Consider the following 12,943-nt stretch of genomic DNA (forward strand, 5'->3'; position numbering starts at 1 on the left):
TGGCCATCACCCTAGCAGGCCATTGCTCTGCTGCTCTTGACAAAAATTTAAGTGTTTTGCCTAGACCATAAAGTTCGTGGCTTCCCATGGAAACCCCCTTGCGGGTTGTTCATTTGTTGGTCCCGTCCGCACCGGAACGTCTGCCACCGATTGTGCAGCCTCCGCCCCTACCTGAATGCTGGGTGTCGGCACTATTGTTGGTACCGGTACAGGGCGCACCGACTCCCTCCATCTTTTGTAGTAGGCAGATGACCCTGCCTCCAAACTTTTGCACTTCCCCAATTCAGTAAAAGAAAGAGGAGGGATAGGAGTTACCGAGGAAGGCCTCTCCATGAGTGTCAAAGTGCCTCTGCCTCGGTGCCTTGGCTGGTCGAGCAGCTTGTTTCGGATTGATGACTACTGCGGGGTCTCCTCAAACTCAACTGGTTGCCACCGGTGCCCTAGCCTCCACCTGTTGCTCTAAGTTCATTGTGGCTGCCACCACCACCTCAGGCGTTGGGTCGACCAATCTGCTCTGTGGCATAAAGTGTTCTGGGTCTGGAAATAGGATTGTAAGAAACTGGCCTAGCTTAGAGTTCCCAGTGGCATTCCTAGCTATCTGAGCCGCCACCCTTGCTGCTTCCTACGGGATCTTGAGCTTCAACAGCTTGCCCCATGCCACATGCCTGGATTTTGTTGTGTCCAAATAACCTTTTGCCTTGACCGAGATGGTATAGGTCTTAGCCTACATCCAGATCGCTTCCAAAAACCAGCGACGATAACCCTAATACAGGTATTCTGATAAGCACCCCATAAGCTTTTACTCCGAACCTTGCTTAGCTCCAAAAACGCCCTCCCCAATAGGGGTGTGGGAAACTGTGGTGATACCATCCAGTGGTAAGAACAAAGCTTGGTGCACCCATTCTTCTGTCAGCCAGCCAGCGCTCCCCTCTGATATGCACTTCATCGCCCACAGCCAGCTCCTGTGTGAGCGAAATAGCCAAAGGATGCACAGGAATCATCGTCCAATCTAGCATGGAGAACTCCCACAATCGCATCTATCTCAGCAGCCATGTTGCCGTTTGTGCATCCACCGAAGCTCTCAATGGCTTCACTGACATGAACTGAAGGGGCGCCATCACTATAAGCACGTTGTATAGAGCCTTCAACTGTAAAGGGAGCGATGTATGTTGCGAAGCAAGGTCTCGGCAGCAAGAGAGAGAAGTGCTAAAACTCGTCAAAACAAGTGAATGGCCAAACTATTTTTCCTGCTTATTTTGCATATCATAGCAGCTACACCGGCTCTAGCATAATGACTACTCCATCTCGGCCATAATTGGCGTGTATTAAACCCAAATTGAATGCCTAATAATTGTTCTCGAATCGGGTGGATCAAGGTCGTCGTGCTAGGAATGTTAGCCCCCAACTCGATGAGGAAGAGCTTGACCAACCAATGCATTCTTCATTAGATGTTCATGTACTACAATCCTTAAGTTTGGGACTAGGTATTCCATGGGCATAATTGCTTCAATACCATAAGCTAGACGGAAGGGACTGTACCTCATTGCTACCTTATATGATGTTCGATACACCCATAGGGATGCTGTCAGCTTATGTTCCAAGTCTGTTTGACTTGCTTGCTTCCAAGGTTTTTGTCAAGATAGTACACAAAATTTTGTTTGTACTCTCTACCATTGGCTTGTGGATAGTAAGGTGATGATTTTCGATGGACCACTAAGAATTCTGCAAGTAAATGATCAATCACCTCATTTATAAAATGTGAGCCACAATCACTAACTAATTCTAATGGGCAACCGAACCTCGAGATAATTTGCTCTAAAAACACTGCCTATTATGGTATCCGAGGTATCCAAAAAAACATGAAAATTCTGCTCCCAATCTGGGGGCATCAGCATCGGAGCCTTTGATAGTAATAACCGCAATCTTTGATATTCTGCATCACAGTTGGGAGTCCACTGGAACTCAGATGCCCCTACATCCAATCAAAGTAAACCAACCATTTGAAAAGTGGGATTTAGACTTTGTAGGTCCAATTAGCCCAACGGCCCACAACACACAATCTCGCTATAGTATTGTGACCACTGACTATATGACCAAATGGGCTGAAGTAAAAGCAACATGTAAGGCAGATGCGAGGACAACAGCCAAGTTCCTCTTTGAAAATATAATCACATGCTTTGATTGTCCTTTTGAACTTGTGAGCGACAATGGTACGCATTTTATAAATGAAGTGATTAAGGAGCTCACAACAAATTTCATGATATCCCATCATAAATCTACTCCTTATTATCCGCAAACGAATGGCCAAGCCGAGAGTACAAAGAAAACATTAATCTCTATTTTGACAAAAACTATTGAGGCTCATCACATGGATTGGGATCTAAAGCTTACGATAGCTCTATGGGCCTATCGCACTGTATACAAAGTGACTATTAATTGCACACCATTCAAAATGGTATATGGCGAAGAAGCAGTCATGCCGTGGGTATTCATCATTCCTAGTCTTCGTGTTGCTACTCAAGAGGGTTGGGATGGTAATCCCTTAGTAGAGTGTCTGTATATCCTTGAGCGGCTAAACGAAGAAAGACAATTGGCTGTGTACAATGCCCTTGTGGAGAAGGATAGAAGGAAAAAATGGTTTGATCGCCACCTGAAAGATAAGGGCATCAAGGTTGGGGATAATTCCTAATTTATAGAGTGCGTAACGAAAAGAAGAAGCTTAAATATGCTGGTAAGGGACCATATAGAGTATGTGAAATTACCCCGCAAGGTACCATCCGAGTGGAGACTCTCGACGGAGTTGAAACCATTGGATTCCTTAATGGGAGTAAATTCAAGAGGAGTTACATGCAATCCATCAGAAGAAGGCAGCTAAAGAACAAGCTGAGCTTAAGAAGATACAAGCAAGAATTGAAGCCAAAGAACGTCAACAGCGTGCTAGGCGCCAACGAGAAGCCAACTTGGGGATTACGCAAGTATTTTTCGAGGAGGCAGAGGAGGATTCACTGGAATCTGACCCGCCTCTACGATACCCAATTGAGTTACAGAGTCTTTGCGGGGAGGTGCTGTATAATGCATTATTGGATACAGGAGCTCAACACAATTTGCTATCATATGCGTGTGGTGTCAACTTGGAAAACCACCTTTATCCAAGAGTGCTATCCAAATTAAAGGTATCAACAAGAAGAAAACCCCTATCTCAGGAATTCTACACACTCCGGTTGCCTATGAGACAAGGGGACCGTAATTCAAAGCTTTTTGGTTATGCCTACTGGTATCATGGAAGGGACTGTAAACTTAGGGCACAAATGGATGTTAACCACCAAGTGCAATATCGATTGGGCAACCAGACGAGTTACAACGCAAGAACCCGCTCACGGTCTGACTGCTCAAAATCCTGCACCTAAGTCATCAACTCTGGACAAAATGCTAGATAACGAAAAATCACAAAGTCCAGTAGCAAAACCATCTTTGATTGTTTGCCACCCCTCTAACGCTTTAACGCCAAGAGTGGAAACAAGCAGTGTGGTCTCCAGGGCTCCGCTTACTATGCCAAAGAGTATATACAAATGGGTCCCAAAAGCTTCGTTAACAGCTACTTCCCCTGCTCAATCTCGTTCAGACACAAGAAGCCTCGTAGAAGGAAAGCAGCTACCCACCCAAGAAAGGGCAATGTAACATCACGATGGATCCCTAAAAAATTATTAGTAGCCCAAGGGTACTACGAGGGGAATGACCAGATTTGGGTCCCTAAACATAAGCTGAATCCCTCTACATCACCTGTAAAACCTTGCAAACCAAATGTTGCCACCCCAACGGCAATTCAAGACCGTGGTAAGGGAAAGGTAACAGAGTGCTCCGCACCACTTCTTCCACAGCTAGTTTGGATTCCCAAGCGATATCGATCAATACCACCTAGCTCAGGAAGGGGGGAGCCACATGAAGCTTCTAGCTCCATAGAAGTTTCTTCATGCTCTACACCTACTCTTGTCAACACCCAACAAGAGACCAATGAGTCTATGTCTCCCTTTGTAAAAGTATCGTCGGCTCCCATTTCCTCCATTCGTTCAATGGGAGCGTACACTACCATCTCTGCAATTTGATGTGGCCACAAGGGTCATAAAAAGCTATTTGCCCACATCACCACCTATGATCTACCCAAGGAAATATGATCTACCTAAGGAAAGGGGGAGCATGTACTCATGCTCGACATTCTAATGCTTCCTCCCTAACCTTCTTCCCTGACCATGTAATTGCCAAATTCAAGGGGATGTATATATATAGCTTCATACATTAATAAAAAAGAAAAGAAAAGAAAAACAAAAAACAGTAAAAAGAGCAAGAGCACATTAAGAGGAGAAATATCCGTATACAAACAGGAACTAGATTGACCTGTCATAAACCTACTGATGCTATATCTATGTTTGCAGATATGGCAAATGCAAGAGCATCACACACTTCATCCACCTTTGGTGAGAGGTATCATCTGTACCTTTCTCAGATATTTCACATGTGCTATCTTGTGATTAAAACCGAATTGGATCATATAGATGTACTAGCCAGGGAGGAAAATGTTGAGGAATTAGAATCGCTAATTCGCCTATTGACCATGACTGACCCCTACTCTGTAGAGGACATATCCCCGAATAGCGCAAAACTTTCCTTTTCCACAAGATGACTATCCTCGCATGGTTACATTCTTGATGAGTTTATGTGGATGGGAAAACGAAAAAGATATATCTGACGACGATGAATGGACGGATGAAACTCATGGCACTACCGAGGTTGACTTTATTTATTTGGATGATGCGGATAGAGTCTCAGCCTTAGGGCTAGAGCTAGGACTTTACAATATCCTCTTACCATATCCTCAGTAGTAGTGTGGTGACTGAAAGGTAGGTTAGTGTTTTCAAGTTTTTTCTAGTTTGGAATCCTTAAACAAGTCTTTAATTTTTCACACTGATGTGCCTCTCGAGGTATAGTGCTTGTTAGTTGGTTGTACAGGTTGAAAAGTTTGAGGTGGGTTCGCTTTCAAGTCCTGAGATAGCCGCAACGCTCATACATAAATATCTCATCAAATTGCGGGCATTTCTCTCATCGAATTAAGGAGATCTCCAAAATACAGGTGTAATTCTTCCATGCCCACTCTCTTTCATTTTTACGGTTCAATTAATTGCATGAACTGAAGGCATGACCACATGGAACTTGTCAAAGTACTACTTAGTTTTTGAAGTTGCCTGACGTGCTAGTGTAAATCATTAATGAGCTTAACCTTATTGGATATATTCTTGAGAATGCATGAAGTCTTTAGTTAACCTGGGAATATGGTTATCTTAAGTCTAGGGTTATAACCATCTTAATGTTTGAACAACCTGGCTGTGTGTGTGTTGACCTTTACCCCTTTGTCGAAAGGATGTAAGAACACATTATAGTTCAGGAGCGAAGATCAAAATAAATAATTAAAAAAAAGCCTACAATGAATGGCAATGCAAGTCTATTATGTGCTCTAATGTTGGCCTATCGCCTTATTGACACTTGGTAGGCGAGGAGTATTCTACTCCAGACCGATGCCCTGGGTTGGTAGGGGGTAGCCTTGCCTAAGGTGAACTAATAGATTCCTGGAGAATGCCTTGTGTTAAACATGGTACCAGGATCGATGTTAGTTTTGCCTTAGGGAGGTCGCCATTGTGTGTAAAAATGTCACGTGCATAAAGAAATAAAGGCAAAAGGCTCCTGTAACTCTGATGTTTCTTATGTCCCTAGGCTCGTGGTATTAACTTGTTCTTAGAGCAAACACATTGTGGTCATCTGTTTATTTATTAAGCTGGGTAATTTTCCTTAACTTAGGCCAGTTATTATAGACCTTGATTAATCTTCGACACCTTGCTAACCCTTGATTTACTTTTAATATTTTTAAATTCCTGTTAATTTGCTACGCTAGCTCATTCATGTGACCCCTTAAACTAAGTTCTCATAGCAATATCCATTGTGGTCTAACATGCTTGAATTTATTACACTTTATATCTTTTGAATTCCAGCATACTTTCACTCAAAATAAGAATTAATTAATTAATTAATTGAAGCCAAAAATAACGTTGCAAAACAGAGCAAATAAATTCAAGCCAAAAAAAATCGTTGTGGGCAGATATGTTATTCCCCACAATTGGTGGGCAATAAGGCAGGATTGAAAAAAAAGACAGCAGCTTATTCTGCCGGTTGGAAACGTTGAGAAGTAAGTACCGCTGAGAGCTTGCAGGAGGAGGAGGAGCAGCAGAAATTAAGCACCGCTGAGAGCTTGCAGGAGGAGGAGGAGGAGGAGGGCAGAGCCCTGTGCGAAGTTGTCAAGATGGACACGGATGGGCAGCCGCGTGCGTTCGAGACATCGAAGACAGAGGGAGGGCTCGATTACCCTTTGCTTGGGGCCAAAGCCGGTGACGGCAGCAGCGTGGATGAGGATATGGTGATCCCGCCCTGGTGGGAGCAGATCACCCTGCGGGGCCTGGTGGTGAGCGCCCTCATCGGCTCCATCTTCTGCATCATCACCCACAAGCTCAACCTCACCGTTGGCGTCATCCCCTCCCTTAACGTGGCCGCTGGCCTTCTCGGTTTCTTCTTCGTCAAGAGCTGGACCGGCATCGTCTCCAAATTGGGCTTCTGGAGCACCCCTTTCACTCGCCAGGAGAATACTGTCATCCAGACCTGCGTGGTGGCATGCTACGGCATCGCATTCAGTGGTAAGAACAGTATCCATGGCCATGGCACCTAACCATGCATGGTCATGATGTTGATCTGTTTCCTCATTCTGGCTAGGGTATACCTTGTGCCTTTGCATTTTGCTTGCATGCAGCATAGATTCTGCATAGTAGGGATTGCATGCAGGGAGCACTGGCTGCAGTGTTTGAACTGATATGGAGGGTTATACTAACAGGAAGTGAGTTTCTTCAATCACTTTGAATCACAATCTGAAAATATGCAGGGAATAGATTCTGCCCTTGGCTACTCTGTTGTTTTCTAGCTCCCTTGATATGAGATTTATCCCTCCCAATTATACCAGCTCACAGACATTATAAACATTGATTTTAATTCCTAGAACGTCAAACATTCGTGTTAGCCACACCAACCAACAACTCCCCCCCCCCCCCCCCCCCCACCCCCCACGCCCCGCAATCATCCCCGCCCGCCCCAGGTGCCTTTTTCTTCTTCTTGCATGTTTTGCTCATATGCATTGATGAGGTTGATGATATTATGCATGGAGCAATGAAGAGCATGCTGCATAGACATTATAATAGAGACCGTTCCGAGCTCCATGAAAGAAGAGGACATACCCATTTTCCAGAAGAAGCATTTAGATCCTTTGTTTCTTCATTATTTTGGAATTTTCAAGAAGGTATTAACATTGTTGCTGCTGGAACAGGTGGATTTGGCACTTACCTTCTTGCCATGGACGAAACTACCTATAACTTAGTGGGCAGTTCATATCCTGGAAACAGAGCACAAGATGTGAAGAACCCTTCATTGGGATGGATGACAGCATTTGCATTTATCGTCAGCTTCCTAGGCATATTTAGTCTAGTTCCTCTTCGGAAGGTACTGTATTATCTCTAGATCAATTGGGACAATTTAACTGCTGTTTTTTTTTTGTGTGTGTGTGTGAGAGAGAGAGAGAGAGAGAGAGAGAGAGAGAGAGAGTTTCAGGTTTACTACATCGATTGCAGGGATGATCTTACAAGGGCTTACCATAGGAACCCCTTTTTTTATTAGCATAGATAAAATATTTACCATGTTTTCTAAACACGTGCTATTTTATAATGTTTTAATAAAAAGAAGACTTACAACTTTTAAGATATACTTAGGATTTTGGTAATATAAATATAGTTGGAGAGGGTTTGTGATTGGCTGTTGGTATGGTGCTCTTTTCGATTTGCCTTTTTCTTCTCATTGTCTGGTGAGGAACAGAGGCTGATGTTACATATCGTTGGACAAATTCTAGGTCCAGCTCATGACCAATGGGTACTCTAATTGGGTTACAAAATTGTGGGGTTCACGTACAGAAGATTGTGTGGACCTACTGCAGCCTGGTCAAGAAAGAGTTCAAGAGCAAAGGATATCATGGAGCTGTGCGCAGTCACGTGCAAAAAGAAAGAGGACATTTTCCATCACTGACGCCAAGTCACTATAGAGAGATAAGGATAGTAGAAGAAGATAGAGATGATGCAAGTTTTGATGTAGATGATGTAGGTTGTCATGTGCACCCTTGTTGTACTAGGGTGCCAATCACCCGTCCCATCAAAGAGACCTCCACCAACTGTCCTGCAGTGATGACCAAGGTAGACTATCCAGTCTCGAATCTCTGCCCTCGACGGAGCGAAGCCAACAATCCTGCCATACACTGCCGTGCGGTGAAGCTCCTCGATGCGGGCCGAGACACGCTCGAATTGCTGCTGAGAAAGAGTAACTTGGAAGACTCTGGGAGTAGGGGTGTCGACGGGGGATGCCCATGTTTTGACCAGAGGCCGCCATTCCGCAGTCACCTTCCATCACCTTATCCGCTTAGATATTCCAGCACCAGCTCCTGAATCAGAACCAGCTACAGTCCATATTATGTATAACTCTGGGAGTAGGGGTGTCGACGGGGAACGCCCATGTTTTGACCAGAGGCCGCCATTCCGCAGTCACCTTCCATCACCTTATCCGCTTAGATATTCCAGAACCAGCTCCTGAATCAGAACCAGCTACAGTCCATATTATGTATAACTATAACTAATCTCTCCACAAAGCACCTTTGTTATGCTGGTTGAGATTTTCTAGCTTCCAGTACTTCACACAGTTTGTGCACGAATAATTTCATATTTTAAAAAGCATTTTGTTCTCTGAGTATGAATCTCTTCCGCTAAGAGCTGCTTTTTGGGGCAGATAATGGTTATTGACTACAAACTCATTTATCCCAGCGGGACTGCCACAGCTGTTCTAATAAATAGCTTTCACACTCCTGAGGGTGCGGATGTTGCAAGGTCAGTAATTGTTGCAGACTTATCTTGTAAGCTTGGGTACATCTCAATTTATGAGGCTATATATAATCTTTTGGTTTGTTCCTATTGTGCAGAAAGCAGGTGAAATGTCTTGGGAAGTATTTCACTTTGAGTTTTCTATGGAGCTTCTTCAAGTGGTTTTTCAGTGGGGTTGGGGATAGCTGTGGGTTTGACAACTTTCCAACCTTAGGCTTAAAAGCTTATGCAAATACGTAAGTTGTTCACTTTCATTTCTGGGGGAAAAAATAAATATATGCATATATATGTATAGGTGTATGTACGTACATATGTATGTTCTGTTACTTGCTGATATCATGCATCTGAAGCCTAACGTAAATGCGTTTTGCAGATTCTATTTTGATTTCAGTGCTACGTATGTTGGGGTGGGTATGATCTGTCCTCATATCGTGAATTGCTCCGTAATGTTGGGAGCCATTCTTTCATGGGGAATATTGTGGCCTTTCATCAGTTCTAAGGCAGGAGACTGGTATTCAGATGGGTTGGGCAGCAACGACTTCAAAGGACTTTATGGATACAAGGTACTATAAACAGTTAGTCTTTTAAAGGCCAGGGCCTAAACATCCATATGCACATGTATATATTATTCTTCGAAAAGAAAGGTTGCCTGGTTACATTCTCCGTTGAGTGAATGATTTGTTGCTGATTACAGGTTTTTGTGGCCATATCAGTGATTTTGGGAGATGGAGTTTATAATTTGGCCAAAATATTAATCATAACTGCCAAATCTATCTATTCTAGTTATAAGAACAGAGAACAGCTTCCTCTCCTTGATGATCCTAAAGGCAAGGGCTCTCTTTGTGGATCTTGGAGATGACTTGATTTAGAATTAGGCAAGGTTTCCACTATGAATTCTTACTGTTTTCTCTCCCTGTTTAAGTAACAGGTGAAGAGTCTACAACTATAACTACGGAGGAGAAGAAGCTGAATGACATATTTATGAAAGAGGGAGTTCCTTTTTGGGTCGCGGCTTCTGGATACATGGCTTTGGCAGCAATTGCTGTTGGTACTATCCCTCTCTTGTTCCCACCATTGAAGTGGTACTATGTGCTCTTGTGCTATGTTGTGGCACCCGCACTGGCCTTCTGCAATGCCTATGGAGCAGGTCTAACTGATTGGAGTCTAGCATCCACCTATGGAAAGCTGGGTCTTTTTATATTCGCCTCTTGGGCAGGCAGTGATGGAGGAGTCATGGCCGGACTGGCTGCCTGCGGTGTGATGATGAGCATTGTTTCAACTGCATCCGATCTGATGCAAGATTTCAAGACGGGTCATCTTACTGCCTCTTCACCACGGTCCATGTTCATGAGCCAGCTAGCAGGCACTTTACTGGGTTGCATTGTAGCCCCTCTTACGTTTTGGATGTTCTGGACAGCCTTTGACATAGGGGCGCCGGATGGGGAGTACAAAGCACCTTTGGCTGTAATTTTCCGGGAAATGGCCCTCATTGGAGTTCAGGGCTTTTCCGCCCTTCCTTCTCATTGCCTTCAACTTTGCTATGGTTTTTTCGCATTGGCTGTGGTGCTAAATGTGCTCAGAGACTCAGTTCCTTCTAAGGTCTCTCAGTTCATCCCCATTCCAATGGCTATGGCTATCCCCTTCTACATAGGGGCATACTTTGCGATCGACATGTTTGTGGGCTCAGTTATATTGTTTGTATGGGAAAGACTGAACAAGAAAGACGCGGATGTGTATGCAGGTGCCATGGCTTCTGGATTGATATGTGGCGATGGTATTTGGACCATTCCATCAGCCATTCTTGCCTTGAGTAAGGTGAATCCTCCGATTTGCATGTCGTTTGCATCTACATAGGTAGCACAATGTATGCAAGTGTATATATGGACTCGTTCAAGTGATTCAAAGTCTTCTCATTATATACATACAGAAATCTCAAAATAGCAGATATGTTTACCCACAAAGATGATTAAAATTGTTCCATTCTTTATCCATCCTTATGTGATAGTCATCGTAGGGTACAGGGACAAACTGTGGGTGATATAATAGGAAGGATGTCATGGGTTTACGTGGACTAAAGATTAATTTTATGTGCTAGTCACCACATGTAAGAGTATGTAATTAACAGTCGTCGAGCTATTGCAGCATGTTTTTGGTCAACTGTGAAACGACTGTGATTTTTAACATGGTATTGTAGCTAATTTTGAACATGGTATTAAAGTTGATATCTAATTTACATGGCATCATAGCTTAGGATTTGTTTCAAAGTTTTTCATTTCCTCTCTCTTCCATCTTGTCTGCCTCGATAGAGACGAGGTTATCTTCATTGAGAGAGATTTTTTGGGGGGTAATTCTCTCAATCACTCCACAAATTTGCAACATCAACACTCCCTTGAGGATGGCCACTTAGTTGTGCATTTTCTCGAAGTTGGTCACGCATTTGCCGCTGTTCTGTAGACAGTTGTGCCTTTAGCATCCTTACATGCTTCTTTGAATTAATTCTGGAAAAGGAGGTGAGATCTTTGAGGCGGGAAATAGGGAGGAAAGCTTGGCCTTTGAGTTGGCTAGGATGAGTTGATAGCACACTTGCTCGATCACATCATCTTGTAATTGCTAACCACTTCACAACACCAGGGGTGGGGACAATAGCCCAGACAAAGGTATTGAAACCTAGAGGTTTTCAAGTCATAAACCATAGATTTTAACAAGAGTATTGAAACCTAGAGGTTTTCAAGCCATAAACCATAGATTTTAACAAGAGTGTTTACATGCAAGGAATTCAAACTCGCTCTTGCATACACGTATAAAAGCAAAAGGGGGACATAGTATACATTTAATTGATCCATTTTCATGTATAAAACTTGCTACGCTACATATTGACCTTGCATTGCAAGTTTTAAGACCTTGTGTCATCATGACCACCACTCTTATGTTACGAAGTGGGTGCAACATGTGGGAGGTAAAAATTAAATTTGGTTTTGTGGAAAAAAATTGTGGAGCCTTAATAAATGTAGGGAATGGGTGGAGAGGATTAGGCACTATTTATCATTGTGCTTAGGTTATGCAACTTATTTATACATCACATAGCGTTCACATCATAGGGAGTGTGGAATTGCTTTGACAATTATTTGGTGCTAGCAAAAAAGCACTAGGAAAGAAGCCTTAAAATCAAATTCTTCAGCCTCAGACTAGAGACTCATTTTCTAACCTCATGTAACATGAGAAGATGATACAATAGTTAGTGAGTGTAGGGTCCCTAATTGATTAAGAATGAATTTGATACAAGTGTAAATAATTAAAATTCTACCAAATCCATCATTGAGGAGTTAAGTATCCTCTTATTATGGAAGACAAGTGGTTCAAAGGAATCTCTACAACCTCAAAGCATTCATCTTTTTTAAGAAAGAAGAAAAAGTGTCACTATAATAGAAAATATGATACTTCATTGATGAAATTAGAGCAGTTTTAAAATTAAAAAATAATATCAAAGAGATTAAACAAAAGAAGAGATTGGGTTCATGGTGGAAAAGGAATCCACCATGAAAAAGATACCTTTTGTGGGTAGGGGCCCGTCTCTTGGCCCTTTTACTTTTTGACTATCTCACCTTCCAAAGTGGGCCTCGTACAAAATTATTGCCCTATCTAGATAACCTTACTCTTACCATGCCCCACCAAATGGTATATAGATAGCTCATGGTCAAAGCTACCAAACTTTTGACCTTTTTTATTCTTTCTTGTTTCCCTCCTTTTGAGTGTCTAGAACGTCACTCCAACCAACTAAGTCCAATGAACATTTTGAAACTCCAATCTTAATTCTAGCTCCCCTAATCCATGATTTGCCCTATCAAATTACATTTGTTTTCATTTTCATTCTCTTGAATTTACCCATTGAACATGAAAATCCTATCGTTTCCAATGGCTTCCTTGGAAGGCATCACTAA

The 12,943-nt window shown here is 42.8% G+C and overlaps 1 protein-coding gene across 1 annotated transcript; it reads left to right on the forward strand.

The window, feature by feature from the left end:
* The first annotated feature begins 6,135 nt into the window (after nt 1–6,135).
* LOC147626575 (putative metal-nicotianamine transporter YSL6) lies at nt 6,136–10,994 on the forward strand. The gene is made up of 7 exons (XM_086816627.1): nt 6,136–6,734; nt 7,415–7,587; nt 8,914–9,011; nt 9,104–9,241; nt 9,379–9,568; nt 9,700–9,832; nt 9,934–10,994. Exons 1-7 carry the CDS (start codon nt 6,347–6,349, stop codon nt 10,857–10,859), a joined length of 2,046 nt encoding a protein of 681 aa, XP_086672753.1. The 5' UTR covers nt 6,136–6,346; the 3' UTR covers nt 10,860–10,994.
* Nucleotides 10,995–12,943: the final 1,949 nt, after the last annotated feature.

The sequence above is a fragment of the Cibotium barometz genome, chromosome 22 (genome assembly GCF_041138505.1).
Source record: "Cibotium barometz isolate CiBa-2024 chromosome 22, ASM4113850v1, whole genome shotgun sequence".
In the NCBI taxonomy this organism is placed as follows: Eukaryota; Viridiplantae; Streptophyta; class Polypodiopsida; order Cyatheales; family Cibotiaceae; genus Cibotium; species Cibotium barometz.